The following is a 15,056-nucleotide window of genomic DNA, read 5'->3' on the forward strand; positions in this document are numbered from 1 at the left end:
CACAAACTATGTATGAGATATTTAGACTCTAACTAAGAATGTGATCATCTTTACTTGGAATTTCCCACCATGAACCTATCTTTGGGACTTCACATTGGTGGCGGAGTGAAATGAAGGGCTTGAGGCCTTGAGTATTTCTCTTTAGGATCAAGGGCCATGTATGAAACCTCAAACCACCATACATAACCCTTGCATAACACCTAGTTTTTATGGGAATCCTACTGAGATATCTTTTATATAAATTTACCCATACTAAACCCATTTCAGAGCATTGACAATGATTTAATAGTTGAAATCAAGGGCTTGAGGCCTTGAATAATGATCGTCAAGCTCGAGGGCCATGGACAAGGCCTAAGGCCATATCATATGACCCTTGTGACATCACTTTCTGAGTAATTCTTCTTGGTGTTGATGACCATGGAAGAGTTCTCAAACCACCACACATGACCTCAGTAGGGTAGCTTTGGAATCTCACCATGAATATGATCATTGTTGGGTCCCTATAATACTAGTGATTACCCCATTACTATTGTAGTTATACCCCTTATTTATACTATTGTGCCCCTATTACCCCCATATTGTTACTATTGTGCCACATAGAAGCCCACTATTGTTATTGTTGTGCCCTACAATATTATTGTTATGTAGGCTTGGATTGTATTGGGACCACTTAGACTCCTATATATAGAAAGGAGGTATTTTCATTTGTATCATCCAAGAATTGTTCATTTATGTAATGTAAAGGAGGTTTCCCCCTCGAAGAGGCTGAATTCTAAGGCGTTGATCTTTCTTTTCTATCTTTTCTTGAGCTGGTTTCATAACATTTGGTATCAGAGCTTTGGATTCTAGGGTTTCGCTGCTCCAAACAGGTCATCGTGGAATTTTCGCTATAACTTTTTTTCTGTGACGTTTCAGAAGTCGCAAAAAAAACCCATTTGATAAGAATTGGTGATGAACCTTGGGTCCGAATTTCAGAGCTTTTCGCGAGATATTTTCGGCGATATGATCTGAGGAAGTTGGCCTTGTTGCAGACTCCTGAATTACATTCAAAACAGGTGACCTGGGGAAAATCTTCATAACTCTCTCTCTGAGGATCGGATTGAAATTTCGTAAAAAGGTACAGAAAGAGGACGGACTGTAGTTTCTTGTCTGTGTGTTTTAGATTCAAAGGTTGAAACAGTGACACGTGGCACGTCGTACAAGTTCGCTCTACTGAACCAGTCTAAAAGCAAGTCACTGTGGGAGATTTCACATAACTCTTCCTTGGAGAATCCAATTGGGCTCAGACTTGTGGCATTGGAAAGAGAACGCAGAAGGCTACTACAGGTTGCAACTTCCAAATTGGATGATCTGAAATTACAGAGATACATCAGATTCAATATCAGGCTTCTATAAAGTGAAAAAAGGTGTGTAGTTTTTTTTTAATTTTTGTGTAAGCTTGGTTTAACGGAATTCAAAGGGCATAGTAAAGCATTATTATCAGTAACTGATGCCCCGAGGAAAGAAAATGCAAACACCTAGTAAGGAACCTGAAAGCTCTAGCATGACTCATGAAGAAGAGGAAGAAATGCTACATGATATATCAAAATTACAAGAACAAGTGCAACATATGTCACGCTCACAAAAGCTAACAGAAGCTAAGATAAATGGTGTGGAATCTAAGATAAATGGCGTGGAATCTAAGATGAAGGGCATGGAAGCTAAGATGGATGATTTGAAGACAGATTTGAAGACAAACATGGCAGATTTGAAGACAGATTTGAAGACAGATTTGAAGACAGACATGGCAGATTTGAAGACAGATTTGACAAATTTTCTACAAGAAATACTTACTAATGGTGAAAAGGTAGTAAAGGAAACTCATGATGAGAACAAAAGAAATGTTAATCATGATTCCATAGACTCTAATGTTGGATCGAAGACTCACCATGTTCCAAAAATTGATATGAGGAAGTTTGATGGCAAGGATCCCGCCACATGGATATTACAGATGGAGCAATTCTTCGATCTCAATAATGTGCAAAACACACAAAAGGTACGTATGGCAACTTTATATTTGGAACCAAATCAGTTTGTATGGTATCAATGGCTTTGTTCTCGTAAACAATTTATCACTTGGGCAATTTTTACGGAAGAATTGATAGCACATTATGAGGATACAAAAAGCAACACTTTTTTTAGCCAATTGATAAGTCTCAAACAAAAGGGTTCAATAATGGAGCACATTGAGGAGTTCCAAAAATTGAACATAAGGGTAAAAGATATTCCAGAGGAGCATAGGATTGATGTGTTCATAGGGTCTTTAAAGGATAATATCCAACATGATGTGCGCCTTTGGGAACCTGATTCATTAGAGAAGGCATTCAGGTTAGCAAGAAAAATGGAAAGCAAAATTATGGCAACTAGGAAGCATACCATTCACAACTATAAAGACGGAAGTGTTGCCCATAGTCTTCCACAACCTACAAGGTTGACACCACAACAATTGGAAGAAAAAAGAGAAAAAGGGCTTTGTTACAATTGTGATAGCAAATACACAAAAGGTCATAAGTGTGCTGAGAAGAAATTATTCTACATAGATTGTGAAGAGGAAGAAGAAAAGGAGCAAGAAAGGTCAAAAGAAGAGGAAATATTCCAGGAACAAAGCCTAGATGAAGAACAAATAAATCCGACCATATCTTGTAATGCATTGGCGGGAATTACCACTCCTCAAACCATCAAGATAGAAGGAAAAATCAAGAAGAAAAAGGTAATAGTGTTGATTGATTCAGGAAGCACCCACAATTTTATTCATTGTAGGGTAGCAAAAGAATTGAATTGCTTCCTATATCCAGCACCAGAGTGTCAAGTGATGATTGCAAATGGAGGAACAATAAATTTCTCTGGAAAGTGCCATAATATCAAGCTATCCATGGGAGAATATGTATTGACTAGCCCAATGCTTTCCATTCCAATGGGAGGTGCGGATGTTGTACTAGGAGTCCAATGGCTACAATCCTTGGGTACAATAGCTTTTAATTTTCAAGAACTTTTCATCAAATTTTCTGCGGAAGGAAAGGAAGTTGAATTAAGGGGTATTGCAGGGAAACCAGGAAAGATAATCAGCTCTCATGGTATGACAAAGCTTCTAAAAAAGGAGCAAAGAGGTGTAATTGCACAATTATGCTCGCTAGATGTTTCCACATTGGAATCATCTATTTCTCCAGATCTCCAAAAAGTCTTGGACAATCATTCCAAGGTATTTGAGACTCCCAAGGGTCTCCCACCTATGCGTGATCATGATCATGCTATTCATCTGATTCCAGGAAGTGTTCCTCCAAACATCAGGCCGTACAGATATCCCTATGTCCAAAAAAGTGAAATTGAACGTATGGTTGCAGAAATGCTAGAGGCTGGTATAATTCAACCGAGTCAAAGTTCTTTCTCAGCTCCAGTAGTATTGGTGCACAAGAAGGATGGATCATGGCGCATGTGTCCAGATTATAGGGAGCTCAACAAGCTCACTATTAAAGATAAGTTCCCCATTCCTGTTATTGATGAATTACTGGATGAATTGCATGGATCAATTTACTTCACCAAGTTGGATCTTCGTTCGGGATATCATCAAATCAGAATGAAGATTGAAGACATTCCAAAAACGGCATTTAGAACTCATGAGGGTCATTATGAATTTTTGGTCATGCCTTTTGGCCTTACCAATGCACCTTCAACATTTCAAGGTTTGATGAATTCAATTTTCAAACCATTCCTTAGAAAATTTGTGTTAGTATTTTTTGATGATATACTAATCTACAGCAAGTCTTGGAAGGATCATGTTGAACATGTTGACAGGGTGCTACAACTATTGGAGGAGAAACAATTATATGCAAAAAGATCCAAATGTTTCTTTGGAGTCCAGGAGGTGGAATATTTGGGTCATATTGTATCTCATGAAGGAGTTAAGGTAGACCCTAGCAAAATTAAAGCCATTAAGGAATGGAAAATCCCCACATCCATAAAGCATCTGCGAGGATTTCTTGGGTTGACAGGGTATTATCGCAAGTTTGTTAAGAATTATGGGAGAATAGCAGCACCTCTAACAACATTATTGAAGAAAGATTCATTTTCATGGACTCCGGAAGCAACAAAGGCCTTTGAACATCTTAAAGAGGCAATGTGCCAAGCACCGGTCTTAGCTACACCGGACTTCACAAAAACCTTTATTGTGGAATGTGATGCTTCAGGAAATGGAATTGGTGCTGTTCTAATGCAAGATGAAAGACCCATTGCTTTTGAAAGTCGTCCAATCAAGGGAAAGTTTTTAAGCAAAGCTATTTATGAGAAGGAAATGTTGGCAATACTCCATGCACTTAAGAAATGGCGACCCTACCTAATGGGAAGACACTTCAAGGTAAAAATGGATCATGATAGCCTTAAATACTTTTTAGAACAAAGATTATCCTCTGAAGAGCAACAAAAGTGGGTCACAAAGATGTTGGGTTATGACTTTGAAATCATCTACAAAAAAGGGAAGCAAAATGTGGTGGCAGATGCACTCTCAAGAAAGGATGAGGATGTGGAAGCATTGTTGTGTGCCATTTCTATTATCCAACCAGATTGGATAAACGAAGCAAGGGAGGAATGGAAGAATGACGAAGAAGTGTGGGCACTTATTCGAAAGCTACAACAAGATTCCAGTACTTCTGATACATTTAGCTGGAAAAATGATTCGTTATGGTACAAAGATCGCTTATACCTCTGTAAGAATTCCCAGCTAAAACAAAAGATTCTTATGGAATTGCACACTTCTCCCTTAGGAGGGCACTCAGGATTTTTAAAAACTTACCACAGGGTTAAGAAGGAATTTTTTTGGGATGGCCTTAAATCAGATATTCAAAAGTTTGTGGCGGAATGTTTGGTTTGCCAGCAAAATAAAGTTGAAACAATTAAGACACCGGGTCTATTACAACCTTTATCCATTCCAAGCCAACGTTGGGAGGAGGTTTCAATGGATTTTATCACAGGTTTACCCAAGTCTGAGGGAAAGAGTGTCATCATGGTGGTAGTTGACAGACTTACCAAGTATGCACACTTTTGTGCATTATCACATCCATTTAAAGCCAGTACAGTTTCTACTGCATTTATGGAAACAGTTCAAAAGCTACATGGAAACCCAAAGATTATTGTAAGTGACAGAGATCCCATTTTCACTGGAAATTTTTGGACAGAATTATTTTCTTGTCTTGGTACTCAGTTAGCTCATAGCTCATCTTATCATCCTCAATCTGATGGGCAAACTGAGATAGTAAACAAATGTTTGGAAGGATATCTTCGTTGCTTTGTATCTGATAAACAGACACAATGGGTCAAATGGTTGCCTCTGGCTGAATGGTGGTATAACACTTCCTTCCATACAGCAACAAAAATGACCCCATTTATGGCACTTTATGGGTATCAACCACCATCCATCACATCATATTTAAGAGAAAATTCTAAGGTTCAGGCAGTGGAACATCACATCGAACATCAACAACAAGTCCTCCAACTCTTAAAGGATAACCTCGTGTTGGCACAAAATAGAATGAAACAACAGGCAGATCAACATCGCAGTGAAAGAAGTTTTGATGTAGGTGATTGGGTATTCCTACGGCTACAACCATATAAGCAAATGTCCCTAAAGCAAGCTAAGAAGGATAATAAATTATCACCAAAGTATTATGGTCCGTACAAGGTGTTGCAAAAGATTGGTACTATGGCATACAAATTGGAGCTTCCTGCAGCTTCTCGATTGCACCCAGTCTTCCATGTTTCATGTTTAAAGAAGGTTATAGGTGACAAGCTCCCAATTCAAACAATATTGCCAGAACTTGATGAGGAAGGAAAAATTATATTGGAACTGGAAGCAGTCACAGAAACAAGAACTCGACAGCTACGAAATCGATCAATTTCAGAGTATCTTATCAAGTGGAAGAACTTATCCACTGAAGATTCCACATGGGAGGATGAGAATTTTATGCAGAAGTATCCAGAACTACTCAAGCATTGAGGACAACACTTTTTTGAAGGAGAGGGGCATGTTGGGTCCCTATAATACTAGTGATTACCCCATTACTATTGTAGTTATACCCCTTATTTATACTATTGTGCCCCTATTACCCCCATATTGTTACTATTGTGCCACATAGAAGCCCACTATTGTTATTGTTGTGCCCTACAATATTATTGTTATGTAGGCTTGGATTGTATTGGGACCACTTAGACTCCTATATATAGAAAGGAGGTATTTTCATTTGTATCATCCAAGAATTGTTCATTTATGTAATGTAAAGGAGGTTGCCCCCTCGAAGAGGCTGAATTCTAAGGCGTTGATCTTTCTTTTCTATCTTTTCTTGAGCTGGTTTCATAACAATCATTGTCAGGAGGAAATTCCCATTGTGGATGGATCCCATAGGCCATATCATATGACCCTTGTGACATCACTTTCTGAGTAATGCTTCTTGGGGTTGATGACCATGGAAGAGTTCTCGAACGACCACACATGACCTCAGTAGGGTAGATTTGGAATCTCACCATGAATGTGATCATTGTTGGGAGGAAATTCCCATTGTGGATGGATCTTGGGTCCTTAACATTATGAAAGGGATTAAATCAAGGGCATGAGGAATTAGATAATGATTGTTGGGCTCAAGGGCCATGGAAAATACCTCAAATCATATCATATGACCATAGGTGCTTCACTTTCTTCATATTTAGATATTCTACTAGGATAACTTCGATAGGAATTGCTCACCAAGGATTTTTCATTATAGAAGACATATGTAATACTCCATCCACCTCCTACTTCCTATTATAATCTTTATGTTTTTAATGATCATCTATTTTCTACTATCACTTTCACTTATTTTTTAGATGAACTAGCAAAATCAACAACTAGAAAGGGATTCTACCTATTCTAATCATCTTTATGCTTTTAATGATCATCTATTTTCTACTACCCCTTTAACTTATTTTTTGAACTTATTGTTTAGATGAACTAGCAAAATCAACAACTAGAAAGGGCTCCTACTCACATGACATAGGATCAATTCTAACCACTACTACTATAGCCTCTAAACATGCCAATATAACTCCTCAATAACACATGGAAAGGAAAGTTTGAATCATTAACCAAAAAAAAATACCTTATTGCAAATGTAATTTATACCAAACAAATTACTCCATCTTTATTCCTCCCATTTATACCCACATCATATGCCATCCTATACTCATCTTACTTTTTTACATTTCCTTCCTATATCATATTTCAAGGTGTATATATATATATATATATATATATATATATATATATATATATATATATATATATATATATATATATATATATATCTTTACCAAAAATAAATTTATATTAAATTCATTCATATATATATATATATATATATTCAATTACTCCATGTGTGCAAAAATACATAATATTTTGCTAAATTTTAAATTATCGGTTTTCGAAAAAAGAATCTGAGTGAACGTGACAACTAAATACAGATGTTTTACAATAATACTTACATCTTTCTGCTATTCACATCATGAACATTCCATCACCAGAAGACAAACACGTTTGTTATTATTTTGTCTTTGCGTTTGAGGAGATTGTTGTAAATGTGTTAGAAAACCTGCATAGATGAATCTAACTAGTAAAGGTTGAACACAGCTTTGCAGAGCAAAAACACTAAAAGAATCGAAAGAACAAAAAGAATGATTGATTTAGAAAATAGGTTACAATGCTCAGGATATAGCATTATTGGGTGAATATCCCAAGGTAATGCACCATAATGGTGATCAACGAGAGGACTTAACACCTACAGCAAGTTCCAGAGAGAACTAGCCAGTTGCAGAGTGAAAGGAGGAGCAAATCAGGGAGTAAATCATGCAGAAGAACTAACCAGTTGTGGAGTGAAAGGAGGAGCAAATCAGGGAGTAAATCATGTAGAAAGGATCTTGCATGTAGTCCCATGCTCTAACTAAGTGTCTGCATGTGCTAGTAATGAAGGTCCTAGGTGTGTAGTACCTCCAACACCGCCCCTGAACACCACTATGGGGAAAAATAGAAAATGGGCCCTGGAAACTAAGGTCAAAGGTCACCCAAAATACAGTGCAACTTGTACTAAAATTGAGGAAAGAGGGAAAACCTCGTGGGAAATACCCCCCCCCCCCCCCCCCCCCAAAATATAATGTAATCAAAAGAAAAGAGGAAGAAAAGATAGTTACTAAGCAATTGTGTCCTTCACTCCAAGACGATCGCGCAGAGATTGAAACTTCTTCTCAGTGAATGTCTTGGTGAAGATGTTTGCAGTATGTTCTGTTGAAGGACAGAACTGCAAATCAATGACCTGATCATGTACTAACTCTCTGATGTAGTGCATATGGATCTCTATGTGCTTTGTTTGTTGCCGCTGTACTAGATCCCTACAAAATTTGAGAGTGCTCTGGTTGTCACACCAAATGATAGTGGGCTAGTGGAACTAGATGCCCAACTCAGTGAGGAAGTGTTGTAGCCACAAAGCCTGAATGGTGATGTTGACTACTCCTCTTTACTCTGCCTCAGCTAAAGAGAGAGCAATAGCAACCTACTTCTTGCTCGACCAATAGATAGGGCCAGACCCTAGACTATGTGAATATCCGGAGGTAGACTTGTGATCAATGTTTTCGCCTGCTCAATCAAAATCTATGAAGCCAAGGAGATTCAATGAAATGCCCGCTGAATATTGAATCGTGAAGTGATGGTGCCCTTCACATATCGGAGGATGCGCTTGGCAGCTTTCCAATGTAGATCATGCGACTCCTGCATGTATGTGGAAACTACCCCTACTGCATATGAGAGATCTGGTCTGGAGTGGGTGAGGTACAGTAAGCTCCCCACTAGCTGTCAGTAGAGAGTATTGTCAACTAATGGAGTGTCACCTCTATCCTCAAGGCAGATCCCAGACAGAAAGGAGTCAGTGCTGGCTTGTAGTCAGTCATGTGAAATCTCTCGAGGAGATCTCGTGCATACTTAGCCTGAGAGAGTTTGATGCCTATGGCATCCTAGCTGATCTCAAGACCATGAAAGAAGTGTAATGGACCCATGTCCATCATCAAGAACCTATCATGCAAGGCCCTCTTGACTGTAGCAATGGCTGAAGCCGAGCTGCCGGTGATCAGGAGATCATCCACATACAAAACTAAGATAAGAAGAGAATCATGTGTCCTGAGCATGTAAACATTCGGATTAGACTTACATCTTTCAAAGTTTTGTGATAAGAGAAAAGAATCCATCTTCGCATACCAAGCTCTCAGGGCCTGCTTAAGGCCGTAGAGAGACTTCTTCACTCTGCAGACCAATGATGAATCCTGAATGAAACCATGTGGCTGCTCCATGTAGATCTCCTCAGATAGGTCTCCGTGAAGAAAGGCATTCTTCCCATCCATCTGATGTACTTCCCACCCTTGGGCAGCCGCAATGGCAAGTGAAAGGCGTATGGAATCCATCTTTGCTACTGGAGCAAAGGTCTCATCATAATCAATGCCATGCACTTGCTGGAAGCCTTTGGCTACTAGCCTGGATTTTTGTCTGGTGATTTGCCCATTTGCAGCACTCTTGGTCCTGTAGACCCATTTGCATCAGACAAGTTTCCTTCCTGAAGGAAGGGGAACTAGATCCCAGGTTTGGTTCTCGAAGAGGGAGTTATACTCCTCCTCCATGGCGGACTCCCAAGAGGGATGCCCAACAACCTTAGCATAAGACTGTGGATTAGAATACTGAACCAAATGACAATGTTGGGATGGCGTTGGTTTAGTGGCAGTGAGGGCAAGAGGAAGCTCAATAAACTCTGAGCTAGTCCTTCGCAGATCAGAATTATCCCCGACAAGACCATTTATAGTAGCTAGGTGGTCTTGTGCATATATCTCACATAAGCTCCTTGTTCTATGATTTATGATAGGGGAAGTTGATTCATTGTTGGAGGCCCGATCTAGGCTTAGATGTGGATCATCATATGCATGCATTGGATTTGTATCTGAAGACTCTGTCTCTGCATCTACATGCTCTACCTCGGCATCTGCATGCTCTGTATTTGCATCTCAGTGTACTAAGTCATCATCTCAGACATGAGGTAGATAAAAGGTTTCTGCATGCTCTGTATTTGCATCTCAGTGTACTAAGTCATCATCTCAGACATGAGGTAGATAAAATGTGTCTGCATGCTCTGTATTTGCATCTCAGTGTACTAAGTCATCATCTCAGACATGAGGTAGATAAAATGTGTCTGCATGCTCTGTATTTGCATCTCAGTGTACTAAGTCATCATCTCAGACATGAGGTAGATAAAAGGTGTCTGCATACGGCAATTGAGGTGCATGAGAGAGACTTTCCTCAAATTTGACACTTTGCTCAATGATGAGCTTGTCCGCAGAGGAAATCAAGAGTCAGTATCCCTTCACACCATCAGGGTATCCAACAAAGATGCACTCAATGCTCTGTGGATCAAGAGCTTTCCTCTTTTCAGAGGGGATCCTGGCCCATGCTTGGAAGCTGAAAACACGGAAGTGGGTGACCTTCGGTTTAGTGCCACTCCAAGCCTCAAAAGGGGTCTGATCCTTGACAGACCTATGAGAAGATCTATTTTGGATGTAGTTAGCACAATTAAGTGCTTCAGCCCATAGCTTATGAGGTAGTGACTTAGCATGCAGCATGCAAGAAGCCATCTCTTTGAGAGATTGGTTCTTTCTCTCAACAACTATGTTCTTCTATGGAGTGTATGGAACTGTGTGCTGAAACTGTACGCCGAATTGAAGGCAAAGGTTCTGAAGTGTTGTGCTAACATATTCCCCCCCATTGTCTGTACAAAGGGCTAAGATTCTCTCTGACTATGTCTCAACTAGTGCTTTGAAATCTTCAAAGTGTGCAAAAACTTCAGATTTGGCCCTGAGAAGATACGCCAAAGTATATCGTGAGAAATCATCAATAAATGTAAGCACATACCTTTCTTTGTTGATGGAGGGATGAGGAAAAGGCCCCATGAGATCACTATGGATCAGATCTAGAGGAGAGGATTCTCTGTGAGTCCTGCCGATGTCAAACTTTTCTCTAGGATATTTGTCAAGGACACACCCTTCACAAACTCCTTTGGAGAAACTGATATTTGGCAAGCCTTCCACCATCTCATGCTTGCTTAGCTACTACATATACTTGTAATTTAAGTGACCAAACCTCTCGTGCCAAAGCCTACTATTATCATCAACATGTATAAGCAATAAGAAGGGTTATTCAATAAATTCAGAAAATGTATATAGTCTAGCTCCATTGTTTACCTCACCGGTTGCAATTTTGGAGCTGCTATGTAGGTCATATATGTTCACTGCATCTGGAATGAATTCCACTCTCTTTCTGGTGCTGGAATGAGTGATCTAATAAACTGAAATCAGGTTTACCCAAAGTTTTGGAACATGAAGCACATCTTCAAAGCTTCCGTGTAAAAGTTCCACTCTACCTTTTCCGGTGACCTCAATAGGTGAGTCATCTCCCATGAGGATGGGAGGTTCTTTGCATGCATCCAAAGAGGAATAGACTTCCTTTGCAGCAACCATATGATGTGATGCACCAGAATCTATAATCCATGCATCAGGGGAATAGTTAATTGCAACCAAAGCATGAAATTGTTACCTTTCCCATGTGGCGGATCCTCAGTTTTCTTCTTGGCACCCTAAGCGATGTGGTCCCCAAGGTTGTGCTTCTGAAGGATTTCTGCTATTTAATCAATTTGTTTCTTCATGTAGGAGGATTCCAGATGGAATCCTCAATGATAGTACGTGCATTTGTCTCCTTTCTTCCCTTTCTCATTTCTGGAGCTAGAGGAGTCATTGAAGGGATTGGTGTACCCTTCCTTCTTTGGATGGGAATGCACTTTTCCCTTGTCTTTTTGCTGCTGATTTTTCTTATTTGAATCAAATCTGTGATTTTTATTGTGGCTACTATCATGCACAACAAGTGCATGCACTTTTGGAGGTTTTCTTTTCCCCATGCCAATGAGTTTATCTTTCTCAAAAGTGAGGGACTCCATGAACTCTTTGAGAGAAGGCATAATGTAGGATTTACCTGTTGCGAGCTTTATTGAATGAAATGTAGACACAAAGAGGAAGTATTCTGGTCTGAGCTTTGACATAATAGAGAGAACTTGGCGACTCTCCTCCTTGGATTTGTCAATTCCACAACCCTTGAGTTGTAGCAATAGATCATTATATTTGGTGAAGAAGTCTTGAATTCTGTCATAGTTCCGTGGATCCAACGAGAGCAGTTCCACTTCGAGCAGATGTCCTTTCATCTCATCCTGTTTCCTGTAGAGTTATTCAACCTTTTTCCAAATATCATTAGGAGTATTGCAGGCAGATAGATGAAACTGCAACTCTGGGGAGATACACATGCATATGGATTCGTGGACCTCATCCATGCAATTGAGATACCTGTATTTCTCTATGGCTAAAATGGATTCCACTTCTGCAACCATGGTAATCCTGTACAACCCTTTCTGATAAAGGTATCAAGCCATTTGGTCCTTCCATTCGTGATAGTTGTATGATGTTAGGATCGATGCTTTGGGAAACTCCATTTTTATGTCGAGCTTTGATCTCCAAGATGTTATGCCTGAAAAATAAAGTATTGGTGCACCTTTTATCTAACAATCTGTGGGCTCTAATACCATGTAAATGTGTTAGAAAACTTGCATAGATGAATCTAGCTAGTAAAGGTTGAACACAACTTTGCAGAGCAAAAACACTAAAAGAATCGAAAGAACTAAAAGAATGATTGATTTAAAAAATAGGTTACAATGCTCATGATATAGCATTTCTGGATGAAGATCCCAAGGTAATGCGCCATAGTGGTGATCATTGAGAGGACTCAACACCTACGACAAGTTCCAGAGAGAAATAGCCAGTTGCAGAGTGATAGGAGGAGCTAATCAGGGAGTAAATCATGCAAAAGAACTAACCAGTTGCGGAGTGAAAGGAGGAGAAAATCATGCAGAAAGGATCTTGCATGTAGTCCCATGCTCTAACCAAGTGTCCACATGTGCTAGTAATGAAGGTCCTAGATGTATAGTACCTCCAACAATTGTAATGCGCGATTAAAATATGATGTTGATTACTTGCATATTCAAAGATCGACAGTTTGATTGTGAAGCTTGCCCCCTATGATTGTTGCTTTTGAACAATAAATTAGAAATTGAAAGTAACAGAATTATACTCAAACTCTCATAGCAACAACATTCCAAATATAATAGTTCTGAAGAAATTTATAGAACGCATCTTATGGATTACAATATCCTCTCTCTACCAAACACAGTCCCAGTTAAGAAATTTACACAACGCTAATATCCTCTGTCTACCAAACAGAGTCACACTTACCTCTCTAGCCTGAAAAATAAAAGTTATCAGAAAAACTCTGTTCACTTCCAGATAAGAAATTAAAATGAAGTACACAGTGTTGAGATCATTTTCCCACATCTAAATTCCCATAGAGCCTTCATTAAGATACAAATGACTTTATGAAGTACAACATGTTGATGTAATTTGCCCACAACTGAATTCCAGAACTTACTACGAGCAGAATCTCCTCATATCTCTACAGTTATTGCAGACCAGACAAATCCCACAAAGTCATGTGGCCTCTCAATGGGAACCCACGTCCCAGAGTTGTCAAACATGTAACATACCTGCTCACCCCAACTGTTAGTAGAATTGCTCACAAATATCCTGTCGCCCCACAGTGTAGCATAGGTAGTTACATCCATACATTCAGGAAGAGACGCCACCATTTCCCAAACGTTCTCCGCACTGTTGTATTGCATCACTCGTTGGTTATCAAAGAAATACAAGTGCCCCAAAGCAGCCATGCACGACCTCGGACATACCCAAAAACCCCACATATTCTCCACTCTGCTCCAAACGCCTACACTCGGATCGAATACTTCCGCACTCTTCACGAATCGACCCTGCGACTCTGTTGAATACCCGCTTATGACAGTGAATTTTCCATTTAAATAGATTCCATTACATCGGTCTTGCTCTTGGCTCATGGGAGGCAGAATCTCCCACTTGTTATGTTTAACATCATAAGTCTCTACAGTCCCCAGGGCGTTTTTATTGTTATTGTGTCCTCCGGCCACGTAGATAAGCCCGTCGGGAGAAACAGTGCAAGAAAAGAAGGACCGAACCATGGGCATGTCGTCTCCCTGGCGCCATGTACACGATGTGAAATCATAAATGAAGACAGAGCTCATTGCCTCCCAACGGGAGGGATGCCAACCCCCAATCATCACTAATTGTTGATCCACCCAAACGCAGTGACAGAAGAGGGGAACCCCATCCAAAAATTGGGGAATTGAAGGGAGCCGATCCCAGCGGCCCTGCATAGGGTCATACAGAGTTAGCCCATAAGCGGGGGCTCCCTGCCACTTATCCTCAGTCGAGTTCCCTTGAGGAATAACCTGAATCAAACATATCAACTGCTCGCTAGTTCCTATCCTCATAAAACCGAGAGCTTCTCAGCAATACCTCCCAGCTTATGCACACAGCTTTGAGCTTATCATGTGACTTGTAGGGCACTCTGAGTAAGCACTGTCGACCGATTTCCTCGGGAATACTAGGAATAATCTCCATTAATACAAATACACAATAATGCCTCCCAATTAAAGTCAGCAATTAAATACAAATGATTGGAAACCGCTTGGCTCTGCGACAGTCTCGACGTATTTCCTATGACACATAGAAAAAGCTCCATGAGCAATTGAACGACCGACTAAACTACGAACCGATACCATCATTGGGAAGTATGTATAAGAAGAGGCCTAAGGGCAGACATGTGTTGATGGGATGGAAAGAGTTTGGATAAGTGTTACCTCATGAGTGGAAGTTTCGAACCCTTCAGACAAAGGGGTGACATATGCCGACACGCTTGATCAACGGGAATTCCGTGGCAACTTAACCAAACAATTCCCATTGATGAGTCAATGTGTTGCAATTGCTTTGAAACCGCGTGCAACAAT

The 15,056-nt window shown here is 39.9% G+C and overlaps 1 protein-coding gene across 1 annotated transcript; it reads right to left on the reverse strand.

Annotated features, from left to right (window-relative positions):
* Positions 1 to 13,504: 13,504 nt before the first annotated feature.
* LOC149187564 (F-box/kelch-repeat protein At1g80440-like) lies at positions 13,505 to 14,797 on the reverse strand. The gene has a single exon (XM_089412848.1). The coding sequence runs from the start codon at positions 14,538 to 14,540 to the stop codon at positions 13,626 to 13,628; it is 915 nt and encodes a 304-aa protein (XP_089268974.1). The 5' UTR covers positions 14,541 to 14,797; the 3' UTR covers positions 13,505 to 13,625.
* Positions 14,798 to 15,056: the final 259 nt, after the last annotated feature.

Source organism: Pinus tabuliformis, chromosome 3_1, assembly GCF_031772625.1.
Source record: "Pinus tabuliformis cultivar Carrire ecotype Pingquan chromosome 3_1, CPIR1, whole genome shotgun sequence".
NCBI classification, from domain to species: Eukaryota; Viridiplantae; Streptophyta; class Pinopsida; order Pinales; family Pinaceae; genus Pinus; species Pinus tabuliformis.

Coding starts and splice junctions, on each gene's coding strand:
- LOC149187564 (XM_089412848.1), bottom strand. CDS start 14,540: ATGAGGATAGGAACTAGCGAGCAGTTGATATGTTTGATTCAGGTTATT.